A 20,043-nucleotide genomic window follows, 5' to 3' on the forward strand; every position below is an offset into this window, starting at 1 on the left:
TTTATCTTTAATGTTTATATGTTTTAATGTTTATTTATTTTTGAGAGAGAAAGAGAAAGAGGCAGAGCACTAGCAGGGGAGGAGCAGAGTGAGAGGGAGACACCGAATCCAAAGCAGGCTTCAGGCTCTAAGCTGTCAGCCAGCACAAGAGCCTAACTCAGGACTGGAACCTATGGACTACAAGATTATTACCTGAGCTGAAGTCGGAAGCTTAACCGACTCAGCCACCCAGGCACCCCAGGTCATTTTTTCATTTTTAATGATCTATTGCCTAATAATTTCATCTGCATTTCATTTTATATATTTTAATCCTTCATAATCACTTAAAACAAACATACTTAAGTTTAAATTTTTTTATTTTTGCTTTTCTTTTATAGGAAAGGCATTTTATACTAGTTGAGCACAAGTAAATTTCATCCAAGAGCATATTTGAAATTTCACTGATTCTAAATGAGAGTTTAGGAAATTCATGGTGCTGTTTCATTTTGAGCATCTCTAGGAAGAGTTCAACCACAAATTAATCTGTGGCCTATAGACATGGGGCACCTACAGTCTGTTTAATAATTTCCATGTTTGTTGTATTTGCCCTCTTCACCCACTGGACTTTCATTTTAACCTAACTTCTTAAAGTTTCATTCAGAAGACCCTTTTCTATTTTGGAAACTAAAGCACTGTTCCTGCTTCAGGCAGCAGCTAGAGATAAACTTTGCTAGTCCCTGCATGGAGCATTTGCAGGAGACATTGGGTAGGGTCCAGAAAGAGGGAATTGTTCACATCCTCGGTTCTTTTCTGTCAAGGTCCACGTGAAGCTTCACCCAGTAATTTCCCCTAACAGCAGACACAACCATAGTCAAGCAGAGCAACTAGCATACATTCAGTGAAGGGGAGGATTTTCGATTTAAAGATATTTCATCATTTATGACTTTTTCTGTCGTTAACCTCCTAAAAAATAAAATATTTGGAGGCGATTTTTTCTTCATTGTAACTAATCTAACAAATAAAATGAATCAATGAATAAGTGGATAAAATGTGTGTGTCTCAAGCTATGTAAAATGGGAATTTTATGCCTTCAAAGGGCAAGTATCTAGATTTACACTGACTCCTTCTAACTTATGGAGCTCTAAATACTAGAAGATAAAACATCTTAGGTACATATTCTTTACAGAATAGATGCACAAAAGAAAAAGGCATTTTCCCTTTTCTCTCTGTTTCCCATCTGACATTACTTCCAGATAGAGAATGAGCTCTCCTGCTAAAAATACAGGAGAGTCTCTGTATTTTGGTGAAGTTCCATCTCTGATTTCACCATTGCTGTCCATTCCTTTGCAATTTGATGTTGTTGGGTTTTTTTTGTTGTTGTTGTTTCTTTTTTTTTGTGGTTTATAAATGGGAGTAATTTTTGGTCTTTGTACTCTAGTCACCCCTGCCCTCTCATGATGAAGTTTGGGACCTTGGGAAAGTGAGGCACAGGTCAATATTGAAAACAGATCAGATGCTCCTCGGGAAGGGTGCTGATAGGAGATTCTGCTAGGCAGATGTAAGGGACAGCCCTGTCCCTCATCCGGAAGACTTCAAGATTCTCAACTTGAGGTGGATCATTAATAGCTGTCATAAGGTCACACATATAATAGGCACTCAATCTTTGTTGTTAAAATGTACTATCTAAGCAGGCACTAATTATTTAATGAAACACGGGAAAATCAAAGATGATATGCAAATGGTTACATTGGGCATGGATTTGGGGCACCTGGTTGGCTCCGTCGGTTAAGCATCCAACTCTTGATTGCGGCTCAGGTCATGATCTCACGGTTTGTGGGTTCGAGCCCCATGTCAGGCTCTGTGCTGACATTGCGGAGCCTGCTTGGGATTCTCTCTCTCTCTCTCTCTCTGCCCACCCCCCTCAATGAAATAAAATAAACTTAAAAAGAATTGGGCATGGGTTTTAATGAAACTGAGATATCAAAATTTAAACATTTTAAATTTAATTTTTTAATGTTTATTTTTGAGAGACAGAGACAGAGACAGAGCATGGGCCGGGAAGCGACAGAAAGAGGGAGACACAGAATCCGAAGCAGGCTCCAGGCTCTGAGCTGGCAGCACTACTAATGGCAGTTAGTATGTTTGATGTGCGTAGACTTACTATGGCCTCTTGTTTACTACTTCATTGCCTGGAAATGCTTGACTAAGTTTTTCCATATTGTTTACCTGGAATATAAAATATGGGATTATATAGGAAAGGCATTTTATGCTAGTTGAACTAAAGTAGATTTCATCCAAGAGCATGTTTGAAATTTCGCGAATGTTGAAGGAGGATTTAGAAAAATCATGGTGTGATCTTACTTTGAGCACCTTTAGCAAGATTTCAACCACAAATTGGTATGTGGCTTGTTGATATTTGGTACCTACAGTCTGTTTTAACTATTTCTTTTTGTGTCTTCACTGACTTTCTGTAAAGGTCTTAGAACATTGGCGCTCATGTCTTCTCACATTCTTGGGTGACTTTTATTGCTCTTTTTTAAGAGAGCAGCTCGCATTTTAGCGTAGTGGAAAAACTGCATTTTAGGGTACAGTCTGTTGATAGGTTTCCTCTCCTGCAGGACAGTCCAGCTCAGTGGCCCTGCAGAATCAGGGTACAGTGGTCACAGCTGTTAGAGTGAATGACGTTCTTTCTTTTTTAAACTTTAAGTTTTTTCCTGCTTTGGTTCTGATACGCATATTTTAAAAAATCCAGTGAACTTAAGGAAAGTGATAGAAGGGAAATGACTCAATTATCATCTTGTAAGTCTCACAAATATTCTTCCTTCCATAGTAGTTGCAAATCTCACCCCAAGAACAGAATTTCAGGTTGGGGGATTGCATTCTAGCATTAAGATATAAGGCTATATGTGTACTTTCTTGATTCTTCAAAAACCTTTTTTTTTTTTTTTTTTTTTGGTAAAAGTTGTCTTTACAAAACTACATTACATCTTGTGTATTTGTTTTGAGTCTGATTCTACTAAGAGGCTACATTTGCTCTTGGCAGTCTGTCTCATCTTTATTCTTTAAAAACTGATTCAAACTTGGGGTGCCTGGGTGTCTCAGACAGTTAAGGTCCAACTCTTGGTTTCTGTTCAGGTCATGATCTCACAGTTCCCTGAGATCAAGCTCCACATTGGGCTCTGTGCTAACAGCGTGGAGCCTGCTTGGTATTCTCTCTCCCTCTCTCTCTCTCTGCCCCTACCTTTCTTGCCCTGTCTCTATCTCTCTCAAAATAAATAAACATTCTTAAAAAACAAAAACAAAAACTAAGTCAAACTTATTTTCAACACAATCTGTTCTAATTACCCTATCCAGTCTGACTGCTTCTCTACTTAAAGTGACTTTAGCATTCTTCATGAAGTCTCAAAACAAGTTGTCTTTTAACCCCCTAGTATGTCAGCTAGTGCCTTGGGCTGTTTACCCTGCAAATTCCTTCATGAATCAGGTTTTCCTTACATAGCTCTTCCTCCAATTACTTGCTAACTTTCATAAAGTCATTTCTTTGCTTGTTCATTTATTCATTGGGTTGATATTTATTGGATATGCCAAGTACTGCGTTATATAATATAGCTCCTTGCAATAATTCTTTGCCTGTCACTGTCTTCTTATTCTCTCTTCCTGTAGCTCTGCCCCATCCCTTTTCAAGTATAGAGTAACCTGACGGATACTAGAAGAGCTCTTTCTTTTGAGCCCTCAGGAGCTCTTTATTGATGACAAGGAACTTCCCACATTTTTGCTAACATCACATTTGCATATGAAGTGCTTGTATTAAGTACAGAATATCCTAGCATTTCCTAAATATTAAGAAGTTGGAGTTGTATTTTTCTTTTGATTCATAATTTGAGGATTTTGGTGGACTTTTAAAATCTAACCCACCGTGAAAGCTTGCTTGCTTTCTTTCTTTCTTTCTTTCTTTCTTTCTTTCTTTTTTTAACTTTTTTAAATGTTTATTTACTTTTGAGTGGGAGAGAGAAAGAGAAGCAGAGTGCAAGCAGGGGAGGTACAGAGAGGGAGGGAGACACAGAATCCGAAGCAGGCTCCAGGCTCTGAGCTGTCAACACAGAGCCCGATGTGAGGATTGAACACACGGACTGCGAGATCATGACCTGAGCTGCAGTAGGAAGCTTAACCAACTGAGCCACCCAGGTGTCCCTTCCCTCTTTCTTTCTTTCTTTTTTTTTTTTTTAAGTTTATTTATTTATTTTTAGAAAGAGAGAGAGAGTGTGAGCAGGGAAGGGGCAGAGAGAGAGGGAAAGAGAGAATCCCAAACAAGCTCCATACCATCAGTTCAGAGCCTGATGTGGGGCTGGATCTCACCAACGGTGAGATCATGGCCTGAGCAGAAATCAAGAGCCAGACACTTAATCTATTGAGTTACCCAAGTGCCCTGAAAAAATTATTTTTTTTTAACTTTTAGTCATTAATTGTAATTTGTCATTTTTTTAAAAGTTTACTTATTTATTTTGAGAGAGAGTGTGTGTGCACACACAGGGAAGGGTCATAAAGAGAGGAAGAGAGAGAATTCTAAGCAAGCTCCACACTGTCAGCACGGAGCTTAATGTGGGGCTTGATCCCATGAACTGTGAGATCATGGCCTGAGCCAAAATCAAGAATCTGACACTCAACCAACCGAGTCATCAGTAGTCCTGTGGTCATCTTTAAAAAACTTTCGGTTATTCTGGTTTCATTTCCTATTGTTAAGAGTTTCAACCAATAAATGGTCACTCTTTTTCAAATGCTTTATAAAATAATGTTATTGAAACTATTGTGTTACTCAATTTATTTATAGCTCTATCTTTTGAGATGCTGATTCTGAATATCATCTAGAAGAGTAAATGTGCAAAAAGAGCCTAGAAATTTTGGGGAGATAGTAAGAGGTGACTTCTTTTATTTGATAAACCAACTCTAAACCTGCAGGCTTTAAAACAGTTTGATACATGACAAGAATAGACAGATCAGAGGAATTTTATTGATAATCTAGAGAAAGACCCCAGGTATTCACAGGAATCCAGTATATAGTAATGATGATATCTCATATGGTAGCAGACTATCTGTATGGAACAAACTAAATATTACACATTTAAAACATTGTAAGTGAATTAAAGATCAAAATATGTTAAAATCATAAAAGACAACAGAAAAGTATGGTAATGATGTTAGTTTAGAAAAAAGCCTTTCTTCTGAGCATGACCCAGTAAAACCAAAAAGGTGATAAATTTGAATCTCCTCCCACCCCAAGGATACTTCTTTTTCCAAAAGACACTGTAATGAAAGTAAATACACCAAAACAACCTGGAGGAAACTGTTGTTAACATACACTAGGGCAGATTCTATCCTGTCTTTAGACATTTTTCTTTTTTCCCTTCCGACTTGATATTATCAGTCTATCTGTGGTACTTGCTCATTATTAGTTTCCCATATGACTACAATTACATAATCTTGGTAATTGTTTTTTTCATCTCTTGAATGCAGAGTTGTTCAGTCTTGGAGCTCTTGTGGTGGGGACTGATTGTGGGTGGAGGGGATTATCCAGTACAATGTTGGGTATTTAGTAGCCCCCTGACCTCTAGATGCTAGTAGCAGCTTCACGCCTAGTCCTAACAATCAAAAATATGTCCACACGTTACCCAGTGTCCCCTTGGAGCAAAATTGTCCCTGTTTGAAAACCGCTGGTCTGATGGTATTTCAAGCCTATTGGGAGCCAAAGCTGCCCCTGTCATCTCCGACCTGCTTTAATATCTGTCTCCATGCTTTGCATATAGTAATAATTAAATAAATATTTGTTGAATATAAAGGGATAAATAATGATTCTTCTAAAAATTTCTTCTTAACCAGAAGTACTATTACAAGGAAAACATATATATCAAAAATATTTTCTGTGCTCATACTTCACTCATATTAAAATGTATTGGATATAAAATGCAAATGTGAGTAGAAGAGTTCCTGAGAAGACACTATAAGGGGCTTATCATAACAGATTAATTTTGTATGCTCCTTCGTTATTATTTTAGGACCTTTTCACATCTTTTGTGGAGCAGTTCTAGGTTTGTGGAAAAATTGAGTGGAAAGTACAGAAAGTTACCATAAATTCCCTGCCCCCCAGTTTTCCCTATTATTGATATCTTGTGTTAGTATGGTTCACTTGTTACAGTTGATGGGTTAATAATGATACATTTTTTTTTAATGTTTATTTACTTTTGAGAGAGAGAGACAGAGACAGAGTGTGATCCGGGGAGGGACAGAGCGAGAGGGAGACGCAGAATCTGAAGCAGGCCCAGGCTCTGAGCTGTCAGCACAGAGCCCAGCGCGGGGCTCAAACCCACAAACCATGAGATCATGATCTGAGCCGAAGTCAGATGCTTAACCGACTGAGCCACCCAGGCATCCCACGATACGTTATTCTTAACTAAGGTCCATAATTTACATTAGCGTTCATTCTTTGTGTTGTGCATTTTATGAATTTTAGAAAGACTTCATTTTTTAAGAGTAATTTAAATTCATAGAAAAATTGAGAGAAAGGTACAGAGATTTTCCATATAACCCCTGCCCCACACGTTCATACCTTCCCCCATTATCAATACCCCGCACCAGAACTGGTACATATCTTACAATTGGTGGACCAACACTGGCACATCATTGTCGCCCAAAGCCCATAGTTTATATTAGGGTTTACTCTTGGTGTTGCACATTTATGGATTTTGACACATATGTAATAACTGTATCCACAATTGCTGTATAATACAGACTTGCTGCACAGTCCTAAAAATCCTCTGTGCTCCATGTTTTCATCTCCCCTCCTCTTCCCTCAGCCTTCATTAACCTTTGATCTTTTTACTGTCTCCATAGTGTTTCCTTTTCCGGAATGTCATATAGTTTGGAATCATACAGTATGTATAGTCTTTTCAGATTAGCTTCTTTCACTTAACAGTATGCATTTAAGATTCTTGGCATTCTTCTTTCACTTAACAGTATGCATTTAAGATTCTTCTTTCACTTAACAGTATGCATTTAAGATTCTAGATTTTAAGCTCAATTCAGAGTCAGATTTTCTGCTTCTTGGACATTTTTGACTAACAGAAAAATGTACTGTAATAATTGGTCATCCATGTATAATCTGTATCACACCATGAATAAAAATTAAATAAAAATACAGACCTACCTATGTAAACCCTAAACTATAAAATTTCCTACAGAAAATACAGGAGAAAAATTTTGTGACCTTGGAATAGGCAAAGGCTTTTTATATAACACAAGAATCAGATTCTGTAATATTTTAAGAATGGTAAATTTTGAATTTCTGCTCTTCAAAAGACTCTTGAAAAGACAAGCCACAGACTGAGAGAAAATATTTGCAAAACACCTGATAAGGGACTTGTATCAAAAAAATATAAAGAGCTCTCAAAAATCAGTAATAAGAAAATAAGCAACCAATAAAAAAATGAACAAAAAATGGGATACTTCACTGAGGAAAGTAAGTGGATAGCATAAATGAGCACATGATGTTGATGGTCAACATCATTAGTCATTAGGAAAACCCAAATTAAAACTATAATGAGATAACACTGCCATTTAAAACGGCTTTAGAAAACCTCTTATTAATATCTGCTGGCAAGGATGGAGGGCAAGGATGGAATTCTCATGCACTGCTAGTAGGAATGCGGAACGGAATAGCTACCTTGAAAAATAGTTTGGCAGATGCTTAAAAGGTGAAACACGTGACCCATAGGACTCAACAATTCCCTGTCTTAGGTACTTACCTAAGAGAAATGAAAGTATATTCGTATATGAGCCTATATGCAATGTTTATAGTGGTTTTGCTCATAATTGCCCCAAACTGGAAACACCTCAAATGTCTTTCAGTTACTGAATGAATAAACAAATAGTGGCTTATCTTTTCGTTGGAATACTCAGCATTAAAAAAGTGAACAACATTTAAACATTAGAAAACAAATCTTCAACAACAGAAATGAATTTCAGATTCATTAGGCAAAGTCAAAGTAGCCAGGATGAATGGGCTGCGTACCTTATGATTCAGTTTCTGTGACGGTCTTGCAAAGTTGATACCACAGGGACAGAAAACAGATGAATGATTTCCAGGGGCTGGTGAGCGGTTTGACTACAAAGAAACAAGAGGGAAGATTTTTAGGTCCTGGATTTGTTCTGTATCTTGATTGTGGTAGTGGTTATGTGACTAATGCACTTGTCAAAACTCAGAATTACAGCTCAATTAGGTGAATTTTATTGTATGTAAATTATACCTCAGTATACTTTACTTTAAAAAACAAAGTGAAGTGTATATTATGAAGAATCCTGTATTCTAAACTTTCCTAGATGGGAAAAACAACTGTTTCAAATAAAAATTGACTCTAGAAAGTAAAATTTGAACTGCTTAGTGTGAATTACATAATTACATTAGTTCTTCCTGTATTTCATTTTTCATTTTATTTCCTGCACATTGTTTAGCGTTCCTTTATCCATTCCAGCTCTAACATTCCAGCTATTTATTCTTGCATTAATGTAATAGTCAACCCCAGAAGAAGCAGCCAAAGAGAAGCCACACTTTAGAGAAATTGGAAAAGACATTCAGTCTCCCCACAGTGATTTTTAGACATTTACAACTGGCCCTAAAACTTGGTTCTTTTAAATAAATGCCATGCATTTTGAAGGGCTCTGAGTTTCTTTTCAGTCGGTTTTGAGTAATTTTTTGAACTGATCATGCTGGGCCACGGTGGAGATGGTGTGATCCTGTTCTCTGCTGCTAAGGCAATAGTCTTCTGTTTGTCCAGTGAAAGGGTGTTCCCCTTTCTGATGCAGAAGAAAATGCAGGTTTTGGAATGCTAGGACTACAGCTACTCCTCTACGAGCTGAAAGAAGTTTTCTTTGAATGGAGAAAGACGTCAGCTACAAATCGGTTAACTGTGAAGGCTCCACTCTAGAATCAGACCGTCCGAGTTCCTATCTTAGCTCTGTCTCTACTGTGTGATCTTTGGCGAGTTACTTTATCATTTTGTGTCTCACTTTCCCAATCTTTAATATGGAGATGATAATACCTACCTAGAGAGAGGTGAGATACAGAGATATCACATGTGAATGGATAGCTGTTATTACCTAATCTGTAATGTATCAGAAGTCTTGGGCATCCCATAAAATCTAATCGCCATGTTAGGAAAAAGTTGGGAAGAAAATGTGTTCAGTATTTCAAACTAGGATGCCAGGAATTTATTTCCTCACACCTCCTTTCTCTGTTTCCATTGAGGTTAGTGGAGTCAGTGAAATTATGGCTTTTAGTTCCCAGGCACTGGTGGGTAACGAAGACAGGTAGAAGAGGAGGCCAGAAAGTTCAGGGTAAGGGGCAAGGAGACCATGGACAAGAGCCCCAGAGGAGAGTCAGGGCTGAAGGTAGAGGCTAGACAGTCAGAGATTAAGGGATCAAGTACTCATGGGGTCCAAGCTTCATTGGGACCATTACCTAATTATCTAGTCTCTCTGATTCCAATGCTTATATTGCTATTTCTCTGTTTTGCAAATCTGCAGCTCCTTTGAAAGTTTTCTGTGGGATTTAATGTTCCCTAACTTTGGAGAACCTGCATGTGAAAAATCCCCCTTTTTTCATAGATTCCACTACTTTTGGGGAGGAGAGAGGAGTGGGGGGAGGGAAGAAGGTAAAAAACCTGAGAACCATGGTATTTAAAACAGCTTTCTGAAACGTTACTTGTAGTCCTTATTTTAATGCTTTCTGAAATTTTGTCAGAAAGGGGGCATGTTTTTAAATTAATGCATATATAAAATAGTATATAGCCTTGTAGTGAGCTCATAGAATCTTACTGCACTTTTAATTAAACTGTCAGAAATCAGGAATACTTTTTAAGCCCTAGATCCTAAAATTTGAGACTAACTTGTAGAATCATGATTCTCTTTTTTTTAATTTTATTTACTTATTTATTTTGAGGGGGTGGGGACGGACAGAAAAAGAGGGAGAATCTCAGTCTGACAGTGCAGAGCCCATACAGGGCTTGAACTCATGAAACTGTGAGATCATGACCAGAGCCGAAATCTAGTGTCAGATGCTTAACCAACCGAGCCACCCAAGTGCCCCTAAAATTATGATTCATTTCATTTATGAAGCCATAAAGATGATGAGAGTAATCATTTGAAACAAAAAAAAAGAGCAGTTTTATTTAAAAAAACATTTTTATTCTATTTTTTTTAAGTTTATTTATTTTGAGAGAGAGAGAGCACACACATGTGGGGCAGAGAGGGAGAGAGAGAGAATCCCAAGCAGGCTCTGCACTGTCAGCACAGAGCCCAGTGTGGGGGTTGAATGAATGACCTGAGCCTAAATCAAGAGTCAGACACTTAACCGACTAAGCCCCCCAGGCACCCTGGGACAATTTTAAAAAATGTTTTTAGAAAACCTTTTATAACAAGGACTTAAAATGTCATATCCATCTTAATATCTTTGAATGTTCCTTTATAGCTGTGCAATGGAGGATCAGTGACAGATCTCGTGAAGGGTTTTCTGAAGAAGGGCAAAAGAATGAGTGAGCCCATAATTGCCTATATTTTACGTGAAGCACTATTGGTAAGGCAATTTAAATTGCTTGTGCATTAATTATGAGGCAGTTCTAGTTAAATAAAAAATGTGGATCCTATTTTTAGGAAAATATCAGTACATTGGTATTTGTTGATGCAAGAGTATATGCAAAATCTGAAATGTTTAACATAACTAATTATTTGTTAGAAATCTACCCTCCTTGTGTGTCAACAGAACCTGGAGTTCTGATATCCTAAGTATATTTCTGAGACTGATTATGATGAAGGTAGATAATGTGTATTTTTTTTTAATAATAGGTTTATATTTGCTATTGTTTAAAATAAGTGTATGGAATGTTTCTTCTATTGAGATCAACACGTTTTTGATAAAGTATCTGATAAGAGCTAAGGAAGGGCATGCTCTGCTTTATGAATTTTTATAAAATCCGAAGTGGAAATGATATACTTTGGTTTCACTAATTCAGTGTGGAACATTTTAATGTGAATTTTAACAAATATTTCCTATTGATTTTGCACAAATGCATCCACCCAAAAAATGTTACTTTTGTTTGATGCTTTCTTTAAAGTCACTGTATATTTCTCACCTTTTAGGGACTTCAGCATTTGCATAACAACAAAACTATCCACCGAGATGTAAAAGGAAATAACATTCTGTTGACCACTGAAGGTGGAGTTAAACTTGTAGATTTTGGTAAGTTTGTTTTGAAATGCATGGGTTTGATAAATGATTTGATCATTTTCCATTACCCTCACTTTCTAGGCATTGAAAGTAGAGAAAAACAGTGTCCTATTGAGGTAAGAAAGTACAGAGATTCTTTATAAATTTGGCCAGTGAAGATTCCCAGAAGAAAGAATGACTTCTTTCAAGTCAAGCCATAACACCGCTGTAGCAGTATGTGTGGTTGATTCTCAAAAATAGATAGCACTCCAGGGGCGCTTGGCTGGCTCAGTTGGTTGAGTGTCTGGCTCTTGATTTTGGGCCAGGTCACGATCTTGCGGTTCATAGGATCGAACCCCAAGTCAGGCTGCAGGCTGCATGTTAACAGCATGGAGCCTGCTTGGGATTCTTTCCTCCCTTTCTCTCTGTACCTCTCTTGCTTATGCTCATGCTCCGTTTCTCTCACTCTCTAAAATAAATAAACGTGAAAAAAAATAAAAAATAAATAAAATAGCATTCCAAATAATTGCACTAAGCCTAAGTGGTAGTCCCACGGCCCTTATTATTACTTTACAAATGGGCATGTGCCTGAATACAGGATTTTGAGAAATGAGGAGGAAACTTCAAAGGTCTCTGGGAAAATAGTTTCGATCCTAAGAAGGAAGCACATGGAAAGATGGTCTCTTTCTTCCTTGGGACCCTCTCTGTCTTACTGCCATGCCTGAACCTGCTGCAGCCACCTTGCTCTGTCCTGAGGTGCTCCATCCCAAGTGGAAAGCCACCCTGGAAAAGGCAGAGCTGAGAGATGGGAAGAATGAGAGTCCTTGATATAATTGAGCCACTAAATCAACAGATTCTGGAGCCTGCCCCATCAAAGGACCTTTTGTCATGTGAGATAATAAATTTCCGTATTTACTCAGCCAAATGGGTTTCTGTGTCATAGCCAAAGGCACCATAGCTGATCCTCCCACATTTGTCTGGGGAGTTATTTACCAGTGTGACAGTGCCCTTCCACACCTCCTATCATTGGATCCCTACGAGTGCACTGCTCCTGGGAAGGTGGGCGACATTATTCTAGGACATCTCAGTGTCCTTCAGTCACCTTCCCCTCCCCTTTCCCTCACTCTGGCTGGGGAAGGTATCTCTCCTTGTGCTTCTGTACCCTATATATTTCTCCCTGTGTTTGTGTTTACAACTTGTGCCTGAAGTGGAAAACAACAACAAAATCCTTTTCATTGCTCCATAGAAAGAGCCAGTCTCTTCGGTCGTGAAAGAAAAACTTAGTCAACCAGTAGCTTTGAGAAATGCAGACTTCCTGGGATACCCTCCAAAGTAGTCTAGATTTCAAACATATACCGATATAATTAATAAGGTGGCCTTTTGTACGATATCTTTGTAAATAATCATAAGTTGGGAAGCTGACAAAATATGGGCTTTGGTTTTAGATTAATTGGCTTATGGACTTTACTTTCAGCAGCAATTAGAAAAGAGGGCCAGTTGCCTATTCAATGTGTTCCCAGTGTTGGATACTAAAATGCTATTATTTGCATGTAAGAGAATTCTTCTGTGTCTATCCTCCATGGTAAGAGGACGTGGATTCAGTTTGCCTAAAATGATGTGTAGATTTTCGTATGAATTCAAACCTGAGGATGGCATGCATGGTGAAACTTCTCAAAGGCAGAGGAGTAAGATGTGGTGAGCATTAAGCCAAAAAAGGATGTCCTCATTCAGTGTTTAAATAAGATTTAGGGAAGGCTGAGACTGGGAGCAAAGTGTTTGAGAATACATTTTATTTGAATTTGTCACCTCACAAAATACATATTAAGCTCGTTATGGCTTCTGCAGATCTGTGCGTGGGTGGCTTCCAGTCCTCAAAATGTCCGAATGGAGCTCCACCACCTCATCCATCTCCAGAAGTCTGCTTCATATCAAGAGTTCCTTGTCTTGGAAAAAGTCACTAGCCCTGTTTTGTTGCTTAAGTCGGAAACCTTTGGCTCATCTGGAGTCTTCCTTTGTCTACCTCTCACATCTACAGCTAGTTGCAAAGCTCTGTCTCTATTACATACATCCCCAGACTCCATCTTTCTTGCTTCTCTCTTGTCCTAGCCATCATCTCCGACTTGACCTCCTGCGGTTATACTTTTCTGAATTCCTTGCATCCAGTCTTCCTTCCTTCCTCCCCCACTCTTTTCCTTCCTTCCTTCCTTCCTTCTTCCTTCCTCCCTCTCTCCTTCCTTCCTTCCTTCCTTCCTTCCTTCCTTCCTTCCTTCCTTCTTCCTTCCTTCCTTCCTTCCTTCCTTCCTTCCTTCCTTCCTTTCTTCTCCCTCCCTTCTTCCTTCCTTCCTTCCTTCCTTCCTTCCTTTCTTCTCCCTCCCTTCTTCCTTCCTTCCTTCCTTCCTTCCTTCCTTCCTTCCTTCCTTCCTTCCTTCTTTCCTGTCCCTTCTCCACACTGCAGCCAGAGGGACCCCTGTCAGAAAGCATAGCTGATCCTGGCACTGTCTTGCTCATCAGTGGCTTCCACTAGCCCTTGGGTAAGCCTTTGCCTTATGATTCTCTGTGCTGGCACAGAGTACTTCATGAGGTACCTTCTCTTGCTGTTACCTACGATCCAGGTCAGTTTCTTTCAGTTTTTTAAACGCGCCACACTCTTGCTCAGTCAGGGCTCTTACACTTGTGACTGAGTACTTTGAAATATCTTAACATGTTTTTACTCTTTAGCTGTCCAAGAACATTATCTTCACTCCAGTCTGCCTGAGGCATCTCTCTATCTGGGGGGAAGATTAAGCTTTGTTCCAGAGGAAATGCAAGAAAATGACTGGAGTAATATTCAGTTTTTAACATTCAAAAAGAGGAATTTGTAGCAAGACCCAGGATATCTCTTGAGAAAGGTCTATGTAAATTGTTTTATCTTCTCTTTAGAGGGTTTCACACAAGAGAGAAAAGAAAGAAGAGGGAAACCCTTTCCAATTCTAGGGTGATGGTGGAAAGATGAAGCAGAGAAGGAGACCAGGAGAGTGAGATGAGCTTTAAAAAAGTGAAGATGACAATGAGGGCAGATAAAAGCTCTCACCTGCACACTCCCCACCATTTGCATCCACACTACGGAGAGGCCATTGCTGCAGACTGAGCTGAGCCATGTCCTTGTCGTTTACACATGGAGGTGTAAAGTGATTACGTAGGGGAAGTACTCAAATTGAGCTTCCCCAACTCTTTCCTTAGTTTCCAGAAACCCAAAAGTCACTGAGAATCTGTCTGGGGAGTGCCTAGAGGGGTTGCTTAGTCTGGGCAGTGAGGCACAGAGCAGATCACCTGAGCCAGGTCTGATTAGGAGTCACAGCCAGGGCTCAGAGTGTTCTCAGCTCCAGCCAAAGCCAACCTGAGCCTTCGTCTGCTCAGAGGAACCACAGGAAGCCCTGCCAGTATGAGGAGAGTGGACCATGAGCTCACCCGATGCCAGTGGGGGTGGCATGGGAGGCCAGTAGGGCACCTAGCAGCCAGGCAGACACACAGGCAAATGGCCCCAGAGGCCAGAGACCTACATACCAAAGACGCTCCCTCTTCTCCTTGCCACAAGGTCTTATAAGCCATCCCTCATCCTGTACACATGGTACCATCTTCAGGAGGGAGGAAGGAGGAGGAATGCCATCTGAGAGATGGAACAGGCACTTTTAGGCAACAGAAACTGACCTCTATCTAAAAGGACTTTATGGGTTTATTAATTCTGAGTAAGCTTTACTGCCCTCCCAGCCAGTAGATAGGGACACAGGGAGAGGCCATAATAGAAGCAAAAGGAATTGTATTTTAGTATAGGGTGATTCCATTTTGTGACCAGTTGCGGACATGATGCTTTCCCTACATAGAAACCTCTCTTCACTCCTGCGCCTAGCTAACTTCTGTTTGCCTGGCTGAGTACCTCCCACCACCCATACTTTGTTTAGACAACCAATTGTCACCCTTGATTGTAATCATAATTTAATTTGACTACCTTTCCTACTAAGCTATAAGCTTCATGATGACATGGTATCTCTTTGGTCTGGCACTTTGTCCCTAGAGTCAAGCATGGTACTGGCCCCTTGAACATGCTCAATAAATACTGTCGAATGAATGATGGGAGGCAGGATTTTTCCATACAGTTGTGTGACCTTGAGAAAGTCAGTTACAATCTCCAAGGACATCAAAATGCTCATCTACAAGTATGAGAAATAACAGGCTCTACCTCATATGGTTGATTGCTGTGAAGAATACAGCATGATACAGGCAACCTACTTAGTATAATTATAGATAGTTTATAATTTAAAAAATTTGAGGTATTACCATTATCATGAAATAGTATTCTTAGCCCCTAGCTCAGTGTTGTATACATAGTAGGTACTTGATAAATAGTAAATAAATACTTTAAAAAAAATAGTTGCTAAATACTGGAAATATGAGTTCCCAAAAATAGCTTCTTTCTGTTTCCAAAAAAAGTAGCCCTTTGCTAGAGTAAATTTGGTGTTACTTTAAATATCAAGCTACTTAATTATACTGAAACAAAGATTCAGTTTGCTGATGCTAGTTATAAATATAGCCTTTAAGAAAACCTTTGGGTTTTTTGTTAAATGGATTTTTTTAAAAAATTTTTTAATGTTTATTTTTGAGAGAGAGAGAGACAGAGCATAAGCAGGGGAGGGGCAGAGAGAGAGGGAACACATGCAAAGCAGGCTCCAGGCTCTGAGTTGTCAGCACAGAGCCCAATGCGGGGCTCGAACCCATACACCACAAGACCATGACCTGAGCCAAAGTCGGACACTTAACTGACTGAGCCACCCAGGTGCCCCTTAAATGAGCCAAAGTCAGATGCTTAACTGACTGAGCCACCCAGGTGCCCCTTAAATGGATATGTTTCTACAAAAATTCTCTAGACACCTCAGAAAGTAAAAAGACAAGGGAGCTTGTAAACATTATTAATGAAATACATTAGCAGTCCCTGGTATATAATCAATCAATAAATAATATGATCTCCCAGGAGGTAAACTCCTTTAGGCAAATCAACTAATGTCTGAAAAAGCAGTTCTTATGTGGACTAGAAAATGCAGGAGAGACTAAATGTAAAGGGCAGTTCTCAGTTCTCATTTCTATGGATTTCTCTCTGGGGAGCTTCATTTCTAATAGGATAGTTAACATTTCAATACAAAAGTGCAGAATGTACTTCTTGTGATTTATTTAGACATTGTTCTTATGACAGAATATTTTATGGCTTTCAATCTCTTATTACCCACATGCCCAATTTTAGACCAAATCCCCAATGAGTAATGTAGGTCAAAGAGAAGTTGTGATTTTTGTTAATAACCCACTTTTAGCATCAAGTGAGGCAGTTATACCTGAACTTAAAAGCTGTGAAGTTCCTCTTATTCCTTCCTTTATTCCCAAAAAATTCAGAATAAAAGCCATTAGGTGGGACTGAACAAGCACAAGAGAGCAGGGTACAGCTCAGCATGAGGTTTGAGCCTGAGTGTGGTGAGAAAGACATCCATGCTGGGAGGGTGGTGGTAATGGGGTTCAGTTGGAGAGGAGTGTGAGTCCCTGGGTGGGACAAGGAGAACATCTGTCTAGGGAGATGATGACGACCCTACTTCAGGTTATCAGAGACCAAGCTAGGTAAGAAAGACATCTGTGTAGGGGTCGAGATGGAGACAAGACATTGTTACATAAAGGGGGATTAATACCATCAGGAAATATAATGTGTACAAGCGGAGCCAGGTTTCTTACTGTTAGAGAGAAGAATTACAAATATGGAAAGGAAGAAAACTAAACCCAGTAGTGTTAGATTGGAATTGGAGGTATCATTTTGCAAGCATGGTTTTCAATATATATAGACAAATATAAAAATAAATATAATGGAATGTGCATGTGGGACGTGTGTGTGTGTGTGTGTGTGTGTGTGTGTGTGTGTGTGTGTAGGTGTATACATGTTATTTAGGTATTTCTACTAAGAGGGCTTGCAAACGTTGATGTACCAAGAACAAGCCCATCAAGCACTTAGCTTTTGGTTTCTAAATACAGTTCTCAATTAAGAGGAAGCCAGGATTCTTAGAGAAAGACTGATTTTAATGGCTATACAAGATGAACATGGAACTTAATGTGCTCAAAAGGAAGGAAATGTTAAAAGAATAATGGTAACATGTCAAAAGAACACAGAAGCCAAATTGAAGGAATTCTCACTGAGCAAATCTGGGAAAATTTTAGCATCAAAATAATGATAATAATGACGGTAATGATGGTAACTCATTGAATAAAATAGAAATCCATTAATCCACACTTGCATACTTAGATATATAAATAAATGAATGGAAAGAAGCAAAAGCTTTTCTTGCAGAAGAATAGCAACTAATAAATATAGAAGGGATAGTGAAATTTTTTAAATGATCATTTGGAAATCGTCATAGTAATAATTAATTCATCCCAAAACTTGAATGGGTCCTAAACTAGTATGTTAAGTTTTGATTAGAAATAGGATATTCACATGGTCTCAAAAGATTTCATAAAATACTTAATTACAAAAGAAAAAGAGACACTTTCAGGACAAAACATAAGCAGTTGATCAAAGTGAGTACAACTAGTAATGGAACAAGTGAAAATCACATACCATCTGGTAGGATCGCAGTCATAACCATCAGTATCACTTCCATGATGTTCCTGCCAAAACTATAATTGTGAGGGAAAATCCAAATTCAGGAACATTCTGCAGAGTAACTGGCCTGACGTTAAAAAGTGTCAAGGTCATAAAATTCAAGCAAAGATTAAAGAACTCCAGATTGAAGGAGACTTAAGAGGCATGACAGCTAAATGCAACACATGGTCCTGGGCTGGATTCTTTTGTTGTGGGGATGGACATATTTGGGACAATTGATGAATCTTCAATAGGGAAAATAGATTAGATGGTAGAAATGTATCAGTGTTAACTTCCTCATCTTATTAGTTGTACAGTGGGTATGTAGGGGAATGTCTTTGTAGCAATCACTAAACTGTTTGGGTGTGGAGAGGCATCATGTGGCCTACTTAACTCTTTAAATGGTTCAGGAGAAAAGTTTTTTTGAACTTCTCTTACCAACTTTTCTCTAATGTTGAAATTATAGCAAAAAACATTTTTAAACTATGGAGTAGAGCTGGAGATTTAGCATGGGAGTCTCGATGTTTATGTACGTGTGTGTGTGTGTGCACATATATATATATATATGTAAAGATATATATATGTAAAGATATATATATGTCTAAAGATATATATGTGTATGTATATAAACGTGTGTTGGTAGTTGGATGTTATGAATCTTGAAAATTTGAGAACTAGTGCTTTATAGAATGAAATACTATATGGGAAAAATAACTAGGGGGAAGAGCCATTTTTGAAAGTTGGCAGAGCTTTAGAATTTTCATACATATACTAAAAATTAATATTTCATTCAGATGGAATTTATTATTTAAAAAAATTAATGTTTGTTTATTTTTGAGAGAGAGAGCAGGGAGAGGCAGAGAAAGGGGGGCAGAGGATCCAAAGTAGACTCTGCACTGAGAGCAGAGAGCCCAGTGTGGGGCTCGAACTAATAAGCTGTGAGATCATGACCTGAGCTGAAGTTGATGCTTAACCAACTGAGCCACCCAGGCACCCCAGATAGAATTTATTTGAAAGAAAAGACATTTGTAATTCTTTTATTATCTATATCAGAACCATGAATAAATGGACTGTTTCCAGCTGAACCTGTAGGCTCTAGTATTCCAAACTAAATACACTTTAAAAAAAGTGTATTTATTTTGAGAGGGAGAGAGACAGCATGAGTTGGGGAGGGGCAGAGAGAGAGAGAGGGAGACAGAATCCCAAGCAGGCTCCACACTGTTAGCATAGAGCCCAGTGCAAGGCTCGAACTCATGAAACCATGAGATCATAAAACCAAAAGTCAGATGCTTAACTGACTGAGCCCTAATTAAAATTTTTTTAATGTTTGTTTAATTTTGAGGGGGGGAGAGAGAGTGTGTGTGTGTACATGCAAGTGGAAGAGGGACAGAGAGAGGGGGACGGAGGATCCAAAGTGGGCTTCATGCCAACAGGAAAGAATTGAGTTTGGGGCTCAAACTCATGAACAGTGAGAGCATGACCTGAGCTGTGGTTGGACACTCAACCAACTGAACCATCCAAGCCCCTCAAAGTTGAATTAAGCTATTCAACATCCTAGATTACGTTTGAACTAAGCTTTTCAACATTATAGATTACGTTGTATGTTTCAGTCAAGGGTCTTTTAGTTGTAAGGACGAGAAAACCAAACTAGCTTCAAAAAAGAGTAAGATACAAAAGGCAATCTCATAGATAGGAAGAACAGGGGGGACTGAAACCAACAGAAGAATGGAAGGCAAGAACCACAATCAGTTGCTGCCTCTTGCTATGTCACTGGAGAAACCAAATCTGTCCTTTCTGTTCTCTGTGGTTGTCTACAGACCAGCCTCTGGAGTTTTCATGTTGCCCATCAAGGCTATTTACTCAAATAGCAGCCTCAACCTTCTCAGCCTATATGACGTGTGGGTCCAGTAGGAATAGATAACCTACCTCGACTTTTAGCACCCCAAGTTAAAGGAATTTGGAGTGGGAGAAGAAGCTCAGTTGGACAAGCTAGGTCAGATACCTTTCTTTGATTCTGTTAGCCATGACCAGGGAAAGAGTCTTAAGCAAGCCTGCCTGAACCTTCCCATTTTGCAAGTAACGTGAATACAGAAAGATTTTCTTTTAAGAGCATTATGGAAAAGGAAGGACAAAGGTATTTTCTAAATATACTAGACAATATGGT

General features: G+C 38.9%; 1 protein-coding gene across 1 annotated transcript in view; it reads left to right on the forward strand.

The window, feature by feature from the left end:
* The window catches only part of MYO3A (myosin IIIA), a 226,806-nt gene that overhangs the window by 15,658 nt on the left and 191,105 nt on the right, over positions 1–20,043 (forward strand). The window contains exons 3-4 of the mRNA XM_047066241.1: positions 10,496–10,600; positions 11,164–11,263. Coding sequence (XP_046922197.1) covers positions 10,496–10,600; positions 11,164–11,263 — 205 coding nt within the window. The remainder of the gene's footprint in view (positions 1–10,495; positions 10,601–11,163; positions 11,264–20,043) is intronic.

The sequence above is a fragment of the Lynx rufus genome, unplaced genomic scaffold (assembly GCF_022079265.1).
Source record: "Lynx rufus isolate CCGP_SWC_20201006 ecotype Redwood Valley unplaced genomic scaffold, mLynRuf1.p SCAF_7, whole genome shotgun sequence".
In the NCBI taxonomy this organism is placed as follows: Eukaryota; Metazoa; Chordata; class Mammalia; order Carnivora; family Felidae; genus Lynx; species Lynx rufus.